Source organism: Vombatus ursinus, unplaced genomic scaffold (assembly GCF_900497805.2).
Source record: "Vombatus ursinus unplaced genomic scaffold, bare-nosed wombat genome assembly UNPS02014770.1, whole genome shotgun sequence".
Lineage (NCBI taxonomy): Eukaryota > Metazoa > Chordata > Mammalia > Diprotodontia > Vombatidae > Vombatus > Vombatus ursinus.
The window spans coordinates 14,899,663-14,915,918 of record NW_020954548.1 but is presented as its reverse complement, the minus strand read 5'-3'; the positions used below and the strand labels follow the sequence as shown (position 1 = coordinate 14,915,918).

At 38.3% G+C, this 16,256-nt stretch overlaps 1 protein-coding gene across 4 annotated transcripts in view; it reads right to left on the bottom strand.

Annotated features, from left to right (window-relative positions):
• The window catches only part of FREM1 (FRAS1 related extracellular matrix 1), a 161,590-nt gene that overhangs the window by 57,412 nt on the left and 87,922 nt on the right, over positions 1–16,256 (bottom strand). For all 4 annotated transcript variants that reach the window (XM_027863226.1, XM_027863228.1, XM_027863227.1 and 1 more), the window contains 5 exons: positions 13,031–13,227; positions 12,487–12,712; positions 10,718–10,862; positions 7,539–7,680; positions 2,442–2,637 (listed from right to left, as the gene is read on the bottom strand). In XM_027863226.1, the coding sequence (XP_027719027.1) occupies positions 2,442–2,637; positions 7,539–7,680; positions 10,718–10,862; positions 12,487–12,712; positions 13,031–13,227 (906 nt within the window). The remainder of the gene's footprint in view (positions 1–2,441; positions 2,638–7,538; positions 7,681–10,717; positions 10,863–12,486; positions 12,713–13,030; positions 13,228–16,256) is intronic.

The following is a 16,256-nucleotide window of genomic DNA, read 5'->3' as shown; positions in this document are numbered from 1 at the left end:
TTTTTAAAAAAGAAAAAAAATCCCTATTCCCAAGGAGTTACAATCCATTGCATGGGTGGAGGGTAGGAAAGGGAAGGGAAGACAGTATATTCAAAATACGTAATACAGAATGAAATTACAAACAGAATAAAAGTATAGAAAGTAAACAGAAAAGAAACATGAGGTAGTTAAATGAAAGGTAGTTAGAGAAGAAGAACATCAGTAGCTGGGGCCTCAGGAAGTCTCTATGCATTGAAGGTGGTATTTGAGTTGCTTCCTGAAGAAAGTGACAAATTCTATGACCTGGAGGTGGGGAAGGAAGACATATGGAATGATGAGCACAAGGCATGTAGATGAGAGGTGGAATGCCATGTGTGTGGAGCAGACTGTGGGGCAGGAAGTAATGCATCCTGAAGCTAGAAAGATAGTAGTGTGCCAAGGTGAGACACTGTAAAAGCCAAAAAAGAAGTTATAGGAAGTATGGATCAACTACAGTTTAATGAGTACAGGAGTGACATGGTTCAGTTTTATGTTTAAGGAAAATCATTTTGGCGGCTATGTGAAGGATAGATTAGATTGAGGAAAGATCCTAGGCATGATCAATTAAGAGGGTATTACAAAACACTGGATGAGAAATAATGAAATCCTGAATTAGGTGATGGCCATGTGAATAGAGAAGGAGACCAGATGTGAGAGATGTTGGAAAAGGAAGAAATGGCAAGATTTGGCAAATGATTGGATATGTGGGGTGAGGAAAAATGAGGAGGTGAAGGTAATTCCATTGTTATGAACTTGGAAGACTGGGAGAATGGTGGTATATTTTATAAAAATAGTGAAGTTTAGGAGAGGAGTGAATTTGACAAGTTCTATTTTGTATATAATGAGTGAGACATGTCTTAGGACATCCATTTTGAAATGTCCAAAATACAATTGATGATGCAATACTATAGCTCGGGAGAAAAACTAGGACTGGATATATAGTTCTACAGTCACTTGATACAGATGATAAGAAGGACCAGGATGGAGCCTTGCCATACAATCACAGTTAGAGGGTGTGATATTGATCATAAGCCAGCTAAGAAAATTGAAAGTGAGTGGCTCTACAGGCAGTAAGAGAGTCATGAGATAGTAGTATCATAAAAACTCAGAGACAAAAGATAACCAGGATAGAGGAGACAACAGTGTTGTGTGTACCTGAGAGGCCAATAACCTCCAGATATATGGCAAGGGGAGGGTAAAAACTGAACTGGACTTTTGGACAGTTGGATTTGAGTCCCAGCTTTACCACTGTGTAACCTTATAAATATACTTCTCCTCTTTCAGCCTTAGTTTCCCTTATTGTAAAATGAGGACTAGATGATTGATAAGGTCATTTTCAGCTCTGAAATTCAATGTACTTAGCACAGTGCCTGGCACATAGAAGGTACTTAATAAGTATTTACTGATTGATTGAATGCTCTTTTATGGCTAAGGTATTAATTGTACAGGTTTTATTTCTCTCTTTTTTTTCTTTCTGAAGAATAACACACACGTTCATCATTTGGGCTAACCCTAGGCAAAACACAGGGAATGCAAACAAAGGGGACCTAATAACCAAAACATGGAGATAGGAGAGGACAGGATGATAATGGAAAATGGAAAATAGTTTGGCAAGAAAATAAGAACATGTGAAGAGTAGTCTGAAGGAAGGCACGAAAGATAGGTTGGAATTAGGTTGTTGAGGACCTTGAATCTCAGATAAGGAATTTATTATTTATTCTTTAGGTATGGGGAAGTCACTCAAGGGTTTTCAATAGAGGAGTAACAGAAGTGTTGTATTAGGAAAGCTGCTTGATAATGGTATGCAGGACTGATTGAAGAGGGGAAGAAATTGAAAGCAGGAAGACCAATTAAGAAGCTAACATAATAATCTAAATGAGGAGGGATTCGGGCCCAAGCTAGTATAGTTGAAGTCAAAGTAGAGAAGAGGGGATATATGTTGAAAGGTGTTACAAAGATAATTACTTGAATATGGGAAGTGAGTGAGGAAGAAGAAAGAGCCAAGTCTCCACAGTTATGAGTCTGAATGACCGGGATGATGAAAGTGGTGGCATGAGCAGAAATAGAGAAGTTAGGGAAAGGGAGTTGAGGGGGGAGATAATTTCAATTTGAGACATAATAAGTTTGAGGTGTTTGGTGGTGCATATATGTGGAGACACCTAGAAAGCAGCTGAAAATATGGGACTGGAGCTCTGGGTAGAGTTAGATGTGAAGAAATAGACTTGGGAGCCATTTGTAAATGGTGATATTTGAAAGGAAGGGAGTGGATTGACTGAGCAAGAGGACATGTAGAGAGAGAAGGACTAAAATACAAACTAGAGGAATATCCACATTATAGGGACAAAAGGAAGATAAGGATCAGGCTAGAGTGACTACCAATCATGCTATTTCCCAGTAATGAAAAGTTGATTATTTATTTTTACCCTTTTCAATGTCCTTGATGCTGATGTGACAGTCCAGTGTGGGTGACCTATTGTCTCCATCCCAGAGGTGAAATGTGAAGCTATCTTGGTTCTGGGAACCCACGGCACCGGTATGGATGTATCTTACAAAATTCAGATCCACTTCCTCCTGAGTGCATTTCATGCCGGGTTGAAGAGATACCCAATTCCTTCCTATCTGAAAGGCATAGAAATCAGATAGCTGTTCCAGAATGGCGGAGTGTTTTTCTTTCAGTTGTCTGTTGATTTTTCCCTTACTCAAAAGACATTTTCAACTTAAATAGGAGAATCTCAAAGACTACTTCACTTTCTCATCAAACCTAGCCCCCTCCCACCTTTCCAGTCTTCTTATCCTTTCCTCCCCACTATGTACTCTTTGATCCAGTTACAGACAGTGGCCTCCTTGGTGATACTCAAACAAGACATTCATTTTCTTGACTCCAGGCATTTTCTCTGGCTGTCTCCCATGCCTGGAATGTTTTCCCTCCTCATCCTGGCCTACCAGCTTCTCCGACTTCCTTTAAGTCTCAAATAAAATCCCATCTTCCTCATGAAGCCTTTCCCAACCCCTCTTAATTCTAGTGCCTTCCCTCTCTAAATTATTTCCTATCTATCCTGTATGTAACTTCTCTGCATATACTTGTTTGCATGTTGTCTCCACCATTAGGTTGTGATTTCCCTGAGGGCAACAATTATCTTTTACTTCTTTTTGTATCCACAGCACTTAACTCAGTGCCTGGCACACATTAATAAATGTTGATTAATTGATTGATTTCAGTACTTATAAAGAAACTTCTCAAAATTAACTTTAGATTGGAGTGGAGGGAAACAGCCATCACAATAAAACTAGTTTGAAGAACACTGAATCAGCCCCAGAAAAGATTTGTAACCAGGTTATTTCCAAATTTTATATCTGTGAATTTGAATAATAATATTAGTGTTTTCAAATTGGTTTAAAACAAGTAATCATAATTAGTGAAGCAACATGGCACAGTAAATAGAGGATAGATCTTAGAGAAAGAAAAATCTGGAATCAAGTCCCACCCTGACAAATACAGCTGTGTGACCACTGGGCAAAGCACTTCTTGTACCCAGGGAACTAAGGCTGTTAAGTTGTATGTGACTTGTCAATCTGTACTAGTGGCTAGAATTTTCACACCAGGCATGCCCTATACTGATGAACTCACAGCTCTACATAACTTCCAAAACATAACCAATTAATTATGCTAATTAATGAGTTGGGCAATTTAACTTTTAATTGCTGTTGTATATTGATACTTTCAGGAGGCAATTTCATTTGTGCCTTTACTAATGCAGAGAGTAACTCTGTAATTCTGTAAGCACCTTAAATAAACTGTTTTTATGAGTTGCTTCTGGCCAAAAAAAAAAAATTCAACATCTGGTGGCCAAGTTTCTGATGATGAGCCTCTGAGAATTTAGATAGGCTGGTGTTTAGATGACAAAACTGTTTCCAGGCTTGTGCTTTCCAGTTTGCTAGAAACTGATGGAATTTGTATTCTGTTGGCACAACCTTTGAAAACACAGGATAGCCCTACCCCTTAGCCAAGACTGGACATCAGAGGTGGAACTGGCAATATATGTGCATTTCTGTGTATGTCTAGAAATAACTACACACATATACAGACACACATATTCACATACATAGCAGCATATATGAGAGGTAGTGTGGCTTGGTGAACAGAAACCACTCTAAGAGACAAGACCCTAAGTCTTGCCTCCAACACATATTGACTGAGTGATCTTGAGTAAGGCACTGAAGCATTGAGTGCTCCAATCTGCACAGTTGAGTGCAGACCAGACATAGGTCAGTTACTATCTGTAGTAGAAGAGAGAATTTAATCATGAAACACTGATGAAATTGCAAATACAAATCATGTGTGTAATACATATATACATATATATATATATTTCTTAAGTTTGGATCGTTCTACATTATTATTTTTTATTAGATCTATTCAAAATATCCTGAATTTGATGACTGGCTTAATTATTTATAGCTAGAAGGAAAAAGAAAATTTCTGGATATCTCATCCCCCTCTTCCCACCCCCACCCCCCACATCTTTCCCAGAATTACTAGTACAGAAAACATTTGAGATCACCATGGCTCCAGACATTAATAATCATTAAATGATCTAATCTGTAAGTCTAACATTTAAATTCTTCCAGAATGTTCTAGCTTTCTGGGCAAACACCCACTCTGTGTAGCGTGAGTCACAGGTCTAGGAAATATGCAGAGATGCAAAGGAAATTAGGTTATTGTCTTGGAGAGTTGATATTCTGATGGAGTAGCAAAAACCTGACTATATATTTATTACAAAAAAAAAAATGGCATGCGCACAGAGATATTCTAAACTCTCATGAGGCAGCTAGGTGACACAGAGAATAGAGCACTGGGCCTTGAGTCAGAAAGACCCAAGTTCAAATCCACCCTCAGACACTTACTAGCTATGTGACCCAAGTCAATCACCCTTTATCTGCTTCAATTTACTCATCCATAAAATGGGGATAATAATAGCATCTACCTTCCGGGACTGTTGTGAGCATCAAATGAGATAATGATTGTAAAGTGCTTAGCACAGTTCCTGGAACATAGTAAATGCTATATAAATGTTAGCTATTATTTTTATTATTAGGGAAGATGGTAGATTTTTAAATCTCTGATTTTCAATGGTGGTAGGGCTGGATATCTTGGGCTCCGGCCGTAGGGAGCGGATGATCAGGGCTTGGACCCAAGACTTCTAAATACCACCAGATGTGGCAACTATTGCCCGTCACATACCTCCCACTCAGAGGACAGAGTGGTTTGGCCCCAACCCTAGCTCCTCTACCATCCGAAAAGTGCTGCATGCACTATTCTGAGCAGGGCCTATGAATAGTAGAGAAAATTTTGGCTCTTTTGATAAATTATTGTGTTTGGAAAAAATATTGAATTAATACTGAATTAAATTTGTTCTACTTGGTTTAAATATCTGAAACAATGACTGATCTCCTCTTGCATATTCCCATTTCCCTTGATGCGGAATTCCATAGGCCAGCAGTTCCTGGCAAAGAAGAGTTTTTCCTCTAATTTATTGCCATTCTTCATGCTCTATCCCCATCCACCTCATTCTATTCCTTTTAGATTTACACTTCTTTCTTGGTATTTATGTCCATGATAAACTTACAGACTAGCATGTCTTATCCATTCATTGGATCAGTCTGGTTGCTTTCCTCACAGGATGATCTCTCTTCCAAATGTATTTCCCTTCCCCTCCAAGATACTTATTTCCCTTTAGACTTTTGGATTTGCCACCTGAAAAAAAATGTTTTGGGTGTGTGTGTGTGTGTGTGTGTGTCTGTATCTGTGTGTGTGTGTGTGTGTCTGTGTCTGTTTTTTGCAAATCCTATGTTGAATTTCCTCTTAGAAAGCAAGCAAGTACAGTGGAATTTTGCATAAAGTAATAACTAGCAATTACATAGTAATTTGAAGTCTGTAAAGTGCATTGAAATTATTATCTCATCTGGTCCTCACAATAACCCTGGCAAGTAGGCACTATTTTAACCTCATTTTATAGATGAGGAAAATGAGGCACAAAGGTTAAGCAATTTGCCTAGGGTCATGCAGCTAGTAAGCATCTGAGACTGGATTTGAACTCAAATCTTCCTAATTCTAGATGCATTATATCCACTGCACCACCTAGCTGCCTCTTATTTGATATTTGATCCTACCCTGGCCATGTAACATGTAGTTCCTCAGTGTCATGTGGGGACCTAGAAATAAGCAGAAAATAAGGGGTCAGAGTTAAGGTAAGGCAGTAGAGACATGGGGAGAAGAAAGTAAAGAACCAGAAGCATTATAGAGGGTCTGGCATATAATGTTTCAGAATGACTCGCACAAGAAACTTGGGAGGGTAGAGAGGTCTACCCAGATCCTTAGGAAAGAAGACTTGAGGATCTCAAAAGGAGCTAGGTGGGGAACATTTAGGTCATAGTAGGGACTTTGGCATCTCAAGATTTCCATAGAGTCAGAACCTCCATTTCCTAAGAAAACTAAATTTGTGAGTTTTTTTTTTTTACCAGATTTCTGCTTTGTTATCCTTGCAAACAAAATAAGAGCATTGTTGGACCTCATTTCAAATCAGTGTCTTATCTTTATTTTTATTCCATTTGGTGCCTACCACCCAATAATATCAATTAACTTCACTTAAAATAGAATCTCTCTATATTCCAGGAATGCATCTGTCACAATATAAAGGTTAAAAAAAAGCAAGCAAACATTTTTGGATTGCAAGTTGTTGGGACTTTTTGCTTCTACCATTCAACTAATCAGTATGATGGATTTTTGCCCTGAATGGACCAGTTATGAGAGTTGGTCAGTTGCTAGGTGTCATGCTGACAGACACAGTCTAGGCAGTGAGAAGTCCCGCCATTCCATTTTCTGAAATGAACCAATGGAAGTGTTATAAGCTCAAAAAGTAAATTGTTGGTAAAGCCTGAGAAAGAACCTGAGTCTTTTGACTCTCAGTCCTGTATCACCTGACTCACACAACCTCCCACTGTGTGATTCGTGTATGATTTTTCCCTAAAAGTTCTCCAAATATATAAAAGCAATTTAACAACAAAAAGAGGTCAATTCACTAATACATGTAGGCACCTCCTGGTATGGAAAAACTCCGTGACAAGTCATTCATCTACACCTTATAGTCTTAAATAGCCTGGAGCACTGAGAAGTTAATAACTTGTCCATAGTCACATAACTAATATATATCAGAGGTAAGACTTGAACGCAGTTCTTCCTGACTCTAAGGCTGGCATTCCATCCACTATAACATGCTATCTCTCATTATAACACATGACCTACTAAGTTTAAGGAAGACAAATGTTATTTGCTTTTTGTATTTTGGGTGGGATGGCTAGGCAATGGGGTTAAGTGACTTGCCCAAGGTCACATAGCTAGTAAGTGTCAAGTGTCTGAGACCAGATTTGAACTCAGGTCCTCCTGACTCCAGGGCAAGTGCTCTATCCACTATGCCACCTAACTGCCCCCTGTATTTTTTTAAGATAAAAAGGCCACTCACCTTGAGCTGAAGCTGCCCATTTTCTGGGAGTCTTTCAAATAAATAGTAAATTTTCTCTCTGGGTGTATCTTTATCTGTAGCTGATAGAACAGCACTAGAAATAATACGAGTTTCACCCATATTCATTTCTATTTCGGCCTTCCTGTGAGAAGAAACATACCCACATTTCTTTAAAGATAGAATATCTTTAGAATATAGCTCCCATAGTAGTTGCACTATCACCTTATCACAGATTATTCCACAAATGGAGGAATGATATTCAATGATATCTGAAGCTATAAAAATGTTGAGTTAGAAAAGAAGAATTTAAGGAATTATATTAATTATATGACCTCTAAGGGCCTTTCCAGATCCAAAATTCTTCTTTTATTTTTAATTTATAGAATAAAAAAAGCATTTCCATAACAACATAATAAAATGATGCTTGCACATGAAATTGCAAATCTACTATGCACAGCTTCCTTTCAAATACACGACAAAATTCTCTAAAATTCTATGATTATATATATATATATATATATGTAGATGGATAGATAGATAGATAGATATCTCAAGGTTTATGGATTGTATGGCTCTTAACACTATTATGGTGATTCCAAATAACTAAGCCAATGAGAACTTGTTAGATCCAGTCTCTACCTCACAAATTCTGTTCACCATTAGGATCCATTTAGAACAGAAGATAATATCTCCAGACAATTACATTCTTCATTTCATCCACAATGTTCAACCAGGGGAATTTGAATATAACAAAAACTAATGTGGCAGGATAGAGAATTCATCACCAAAGACTTCACATATTAAAGGACGTGCTCAAGAAATGGTATAGTCAGTTAGTAAATGAGGATAAATGCAGAAAAGTAGCAAGGTCCTATAAGAAGGACAATAGGAAAACAAAAGCCCTGTGGGAGGTGAGACTGGTCACAAATGCTAAATATAACAAAATGACTTTTGTACTATGCTAACACCAAAAAGATCAATCAAGGTACAGTACACCTGCTTGAGATGGATAAGAAGTTAATAGGTAGCAGTGAAAAGAAGGTGTTTCTCAACTACAATAATTCATCTGTTTTCTCTACTAAAAAGAATAACCTTTAGACTGGGAAAGGCAAACCAACAATGGTGAACAGGGAATTCAAACCCAAGATCCTTGAGGAGATGGTAAAAGATTACCAAGCTACCCTTGATGAGTCCAAATATTTGAAGAATCAGAGTGAATGGGACAGAAGCCAAGGGACTTCATCCAGAATAGGCCATACCAGACTAATTTCATTTCCTTTCTTCACAGACTAACTAGCCTGTTGGATCAACAAAATGCTGAAGACAAAATATACCCATATTTCATCAGATAATGCTATCTTTACTGATAAGATGGTGAGATGGTGGCTAAATCATATAGCACATCATCTAGATGGAGTCAGAACTAATCTAATAATCAGAAACAAAAAAGTAGTCATTAAAAGACTGATGTTAATTTGGAGGGTTGCAGAGAGGGGAATGTCCCCAAAGATCTTCCTTAGTCCTTTGGTATTTGACATTTTTATTAATGACGGGTATAAATGGTATACATTTTAAATATATAGACAAAACTGGGAGGGATAACAAAGATGTTTACATTGACCTGAGGCATTTCAGAGAGAGATTAGAGATAGAGGTACAGATGTTATGGGGAAGGATGAGCTTGTTAAGAAGGACAATAAAGACAGGGATGGGAGGGCTCAAAGAGAAACCTTGTGTATACCTTCAGTTAGGGGGAGAAAGAAAGGCAAGGATGAAGACCATGGAGAAACAGAGAGGTCGGAGGGGAAAACTGGCCATGAAAACCAAAGGAGAAGAAGTGGATAGTCAACAGCATCAAAGACTATGGAAAGTCTAAAGAAAACAAAAACTTAAGAAAAAAGTTATTGGATCTGAATTTCATTGGTAACTTTTGGGATAGTAGTTTGAGACTCTTACATATAGTAGATAAGGAAGAGGAAGCAGTGAACGTAGATGACTTATGAAAATGAGAGCTGAAAACCTTTAAGCACACTCCATTGATATATGTTGTTATTATTCAAACAAAACATAGGGTCAAGGAAAAGAATTTTTTTAAGATAAGGAAGACTTTTGTATCTCTATGTGTAAAAATGAAGGAGACAATGGGGTAGGGGAGAGAGAGAGACAGAAACAGAGAGACAGAGAAAGATAAAGAGACAAAGAGAAAGCTTGAAATGCAAGTAAGAGAAAGAATAATCAAGCAAAAGCCTGGAAGAGATGAGAGGAGATAAAATAAGATCAAGGACATGGGTGAGGGCATGAGGATACAGACAGAGGGATGCTTTTTCCATTGAGGAAGAAAGGAAGGGAGAGGATGAGAGAAGACAAAGAGAAATTATGAGGTAGAGAGACAACATGTTGCTGTGTAATTCTGAAGGATTTTTGAAAAGTGATGAGATAATAAGAATGGAAGCATCTTCTCAAACCTCAAACTCCTTTGTATTTTCACACAGATTGGAGGACCACAGAAACTCATTTTCTTATCTTTTCTTAGTGATTGTCAAGGTTCCTGCTGGTAATGCCACCTCAATGCAAGAGGAAGAGGTTTGTCAGGACATGGAAAGGACATTTTTTTGGCAAGCACTCTTTTCATTCCTCTCTTCTTCCCAAGTGGTCAGACCAAAGGCTGTAGTCAATGCCTGTGTGTAGATGGGCCAGCAGAGGGTGCACTGAGACCAGAATTGCTTTGCCAGGGGAGACCCCCCCCCCCCCCCGCCATGGTTTCAATGACTGGATGTGACCTAAATTCAGAGATGACTTGTTTCATTTTTTTTAAGCCAGCATGCATTCTATAGGAATAAGCTTAAGAACTGAAGCACTTTTCATGGTTAGACTTATTCTCATTGATCTAAACCAAGATATTTTTGTTCAACACATCACATCCATCTCAAACCATTTTGATTGGCACAGCCAGTCTTGCTAACTTGCTATGGGAACCAGAAGTCTTCCACAATGACCATGAAATAAAAGACACAAAATGAAACATATTTTTTGCAATTTACTCATGTAGTAGGTACATAATAAATGTTTGTTGAATGAATGGTCATCAATTTGCACTGAATATTACAAAGGTAACTTGTATCATATAAGATGATATGGAAAGGTAATGATTTCTTTCATATAAAGAGCCTAAGGCTTACTTTGTCAGCACTGGTTTCTCATCATTGACTGGCAGGATCTTTATTGAAATAGTTCTCAGGATTTTATGTTTCCCATCTGACAACTGGATTGTAAAGTCATCAGCAAGGCTCTCAGAGTCATCATGTATGTACATCAATTTCATTCCTGGAAAAGAGAAAAATGAGAAAAGTAAATCTGCCTCCGTTTAAACCACCACATCTCTTTGCCTCAACCACCCCAATCCAAGTTGCCAGTAGCTAAGTCTCCTCTGGAGAACAGGCCTACACATCAGCAGCAGCTCATTAATCCATCAGCACCAACAGTGATTCCAAGATACACTCCTGATGTCTGTCCATTCAAAGAACTCAAGATAATTCACTTTCCACAGGTCCAGCTTTGTTCAGTGGGATTTAAGTGAAACAAAACTTGTTTTGTCAATCAAAAGTATGGTTTTCTTGAGGGGGAGGACTGAGACTATCACCTTTCACTTTGTGAGTCTTAAAGTTGAAAAGGAAAACACCATATGAAACATATATTCTCTGATTCAGTATGGACTGTTACAGATTTCAATGAGATACTAGATTCCAGGACTTTGTAAGAACTGGAAAAAGAATTTTGTGAAGGAATGAAAGGATCAAAGAAGAGATGATCTTATGGAAAAAGCTGAGAAGAAAGTTAATTAACTTATCAATGAAAATATGGATAGTGGTTTTTCATCTGTGCTTTTTGAAAAAGAAACTGGGTGGGGGCAGCTAGGTGGCACAGGGGATAGAGCTCTGGCCTTGGAGTTAGGAGGACCTGAGTTCAAATCTGGCCTCAGACACAAAACACTTACTAGCTTGTGACCCTGGGCAAGTCACTTAACCCCATTGCCTATCCCCACCAAAAAATTAAAAAAGAATAAAAAGAAACTAGGGGAGGGAGGAACCATTGCCTCAAACCAAAAGAAGTATGCTGGACAGTCATTAAGGATCTCCACATATTAGTGACAACTCTCCTTGAATAAAATTATTATTCAAATAAATACAACTTTTCTTGAAGGTTTTCTCAAGCATTAAGAAGAGATGAGAAATAGTAAGCTTGACATGGGAAGATGTAGTAAGGAAAAGGATAACTTTTTTAAAAAATGATCCAGGGCTGATATCCTGCTATGTCATCTGACTTAATGAGCACATCATGATCATAAAGAATAATGCTTCTATATTTGATTTAGATTTGTAGATTTTTCATTGCAGAAAAATATTTTAAAATTAACTTAAAAGTCTCAAGCACTAAAATGTCCAAGATACCTAAATAAAATCTTTAATATTATGAAATACTATGAAAGTATTGTCTCATTTTCAAACAAAAGAAGAAATTTCATATTCTCCCAAATCTCCCAATGACCTGTCATCTCTATTTTTAGCTTCCTGTTATGGATTAGTCCAGAACTCAGAAGAAATTTGACAAGTTTACTGAGTATACTTTGGTAAGAAGAAAACATTCCCTGACAGACTCCAGGAGTCAGAAAAGGTTTATGCTAAACTAAGAAACTCTTCCAATGAATGATTAATGTAATTACAGTATTTGCTAGTGTAACCCTAGTCCTAAAGCCCATTGGTGCAGGATTTTGATGTCCACCAATAAGGAAAGAGTCCCATAGGCTTTGGGCTTGGGTTACACTAGACTCTTCTGGTTATAGCTTTGAAGTAAAAAATTCATCTTTAATTTCATCTTTATGATAGCCATTATTATATTTTCTGGTTTTAATTATTAAAGTAGCCAAACATAGCATAAGGAGAAGACATACCAGTTTTGAGAAGCTCCATTGAAAAATCATGCACAGGAAGCTCATGGTTCTTGTGGATACTGATTAAGTGCTTGTAATGAGGGATGTCATTTCTATGTATCCCATTGATGAGAAGGCCATGTTGTGGTTTATGGGTAATAGTGAACATCAAATGATCTTTTGGTACGTCAAAGTCAGTTGCTTTGATGACTGAAGGATCCAATTCTTTCATCTGACCCTCAGAAACCTAAACCAGAATATATCAGAAAACAAACCTTGGGTATGAAAATTAATCTTGCTCCCAAGAACATCTCTATGAAGCAGAATCCATTGAAGTACATTTTACTTCAACAATTCGATTAGGCAGAGTTCTCAAAAGATTCCATTGCATGCCATAGAATTATTTTTTTCCTGCAACCCTGGAGTGTTACACAGATACAAGCCCATGTAAAGTCCAAGTAAATAAGTGAAGGCAAGAAGGGATTTCAAAAGACCAAGCAAAGCAAGCAAAAATGCATGTTAGCACCTCAGAGACAGCTACACAAAATGTTGCTTTCTTTCTTACAGTGATATTCTGGGCCACAAAGTCAGGAACTTCATCATTGGTGGGGTTAATGAGAATGGAAAAAGGGATTTCCACAGAATGCTGTTTTCCATCTGTGACGTAAATCATAAATTGATCTGCAGTTGGCTCTATCCTCAGATGCCTGGACTGCACATAGTTTATGTGCAAAGCCTTCATGTCTTTCCACTGAAATGAAGCTGGAGCGCACACAAAGAAATGGCAGACAACATAAGAATTACATTAAAACCAAACCAAACCAAAAACCTGTAGTACTCAGTGCTTAGCAAAATAGACTGTTGGACAGCAAAACAAATGGGAAGGCATCTATGTGCCTCAGATAAATGGCAGAGAGCCTTTCTATTTGCTTCAAATCATCCTCTTTAAATAAGCATTTCTTATTTCATTCATACGGTGGCATTGCACAAGGTCAAAGCAGTTGGTCAAGAAGTAAAATGTTTAGTAGTTCGCTGAGTATTTTAACTACATAATGCCAAACAACTAGCTTGGCCTAATGGGCAAATTGACTAAGGTCAATTAAGTTCTGCCTGTCCCTTTCATTGTGCCCTCTGGACTTTGCACTCCATAATTAACAAACTTTCCTTCATTTTAGACACCTTGCTCTCCTGTTCCTTCCATCTTCTGGCACCCAGCTCTCCATGACATTGCATCATTGCCGTTCCCTCCTACACTGACTTTTTTGTTGTTGTAGTTCAGTCATTTCAGCCATGTCTGACTCTTCATGACCCCAGTATCTTGGCAAAGATACTGGAGTGCTTTGCCACCTCCTTTTTCCAGCCCATTTTACAGATAAGGAAACTGACGCAAACAGGAGTAAGTGACTTGCCCTGGGTCACTCAGCTGGTGAGTGTCTCAAGGTAGATCTGAATTCAGGAAAGTGTCTTCCTGACTCCACATCTGGCACTCTATCCAGAGCACCATCTAGCTGCCCACACTGACTTTACCTTCTCTCGTAGTGTAATCATTGCCCCTGACCATTGCACCAACACATCAGCTCTTAAGAGGAAGTTAGTTTTTCCTTGCTCCCCACTAGTACTTCCAGAAGACTATCTATCTCTTTGCCACCATCACTCAACAACCTCACCTCCTCTGAGGTTCACTCTATCCATATTTATCTCCTAATTTAGCTACAAATCCTAAGGTTATTTGACTTTCTTTCTCAAGGAATTTCATACCTGGATCACAGACTTCTTTTCCACCCCAATTCTGCCCTAATATAAGACCCATTATCATCTATGTTGATACTTCCTCAATCTCCTCCAATCTATTGATTTACAATTCCAACTCCACCTCAGCCATACTTAGGGACGGATCTCACCATCATCCATAAAGCATTCTACTTTCCCAATCATCTATCATTTCATCCCTCCCAGTACCTTACCACTTAGAAATCTCTTCTTTGTCATCACCATACCTTTCAATTCCTCTACTCCTTAGTGCTCTCTCAGGCTATCACCCTTGCTCTGACTTCATATTCCTATCTTCCCAATCTTGACCCTATAAATTAACCAGTTCAATACCACCTTCTTATCTACTCTGGAATCCCTGGCTCCCTTGTCCTATTGACTCACATACCTTATCAAACTCAAACCCTGATTCACTTCCATCATCCATATCTTACTCTTACTCATTTGCTGCTGAATAGAGCTGCAGTAAATTATGCAACTAAGCCAACCAAGCCCACTACAAATTGATGTTATCTGATATCAACTGGGCTCTCAATTTGACAGTGACATTCTTTTGTTCCTCCCTAGTTTATTTTTATCCTATTCCCTACATACTTTGTTCCAAACCTTTTCTTCTTTCAAGACTCTCTCACAACTCCCCTTACTCAGCTGAGCACTTTGCTTCATGTTTTACTAAAAAAAAAAAGAGACCATTCTCCAAGAGCATATTTTTATCACCTTCTTTATATCTCAAAACCCCTTCATATTGTCTCCTCCATTACCTCAATCTGATGAAGAGATTCTTCTTCTTCTTTTCAAGGTCGGTGCCTCTACACATATACTTAATCCCATCTCTTCCCATATTCTCCAATAGATTTCTCCAAATCAAATCCATTTTACTGTCTCTCTCATATCTAAATATCCTTCAGATCTTTATATCTTCTATATATCCATTCCTAGTCTCTCTCCTGAGCTCCAATGATGCATCTCCAAATGCCCATTACACATTTCAAACTAGATATTTTGTAAGGATTTCCACCTCAATACATCTAAACCACAATTTATTGCCTTTCCCCACAAAACCTACCCCTCTTTCAAACTTTACCTTTTCTGTCAAAGGCACCACAATCCTTCTAATCATGGAGGCTCATTGTGCTTGACTCCTCATTCTCACTCACTCCACATATTCAATCCGTCGCTAAATCTTGTCATTTCTACTTCTACCTTCTCTCTCACATCTGTTCCTTTCTCACTACCCACTACCCTAGTTCAGGCCCTAATTACCTTTCACTTGTTGTCATGTTATATCCTACTCTTCATGACCCTATAGACTACAGCACGCCAATACTGTCCATGGGATTTTCTTGGCAGAGATAGTAGAGCAGTTTGCCATTTCCTTCTCCAGAGGCAAACAAAGGTTAAGTGACTTACCCAGGGTCACATAGCTAATAAGTGTCTGCAGCCATATTTGAACTTAGGCTTTCCTGATTCCAGGCCCAGCACTCCATCCACTGAGTCATTTACTTACCTCTAAACCTCTCACTTGGACTACTGCAATAATTGATTCCCCTGCCTCAAATCTCTCCAAACTCCAATTCATGTTCCATGCAGCTTCCAAATTGGTTTTTCTAAAGTGGATCTCACTGTATCACTACTCTACTCAAAAAACTGCAATGGTTCTCTATTCCCTTTAGGACAAGGATTTTTATGTTTTATTTTTGTTTTTTGTGCTGTGAACTCCTTTGGTAGTCTGGGGAAATCCCCTGACCCTTTTGCAGAATAATGTTTTCAAGCAATTGAAAAAATGCTATATTTAATGAGTTAGCAGTGAAAATAAAGATGTCATTTTTCTCTCCATCCAAGTACACAGACCCCCCAACCCCTGAAATCTTAACCCAGGTTAATACTTTGTCCTTCTCAGACTTTGTCCTTATCGTTTCTGGCCACCACTATATAAGCATAACATTGGTAAGCTGAAGAGTGTCCAGAGGAGGGCAACCAGAATGGTAAAAGTCTTTGAGTTCATGATATACAACAACATG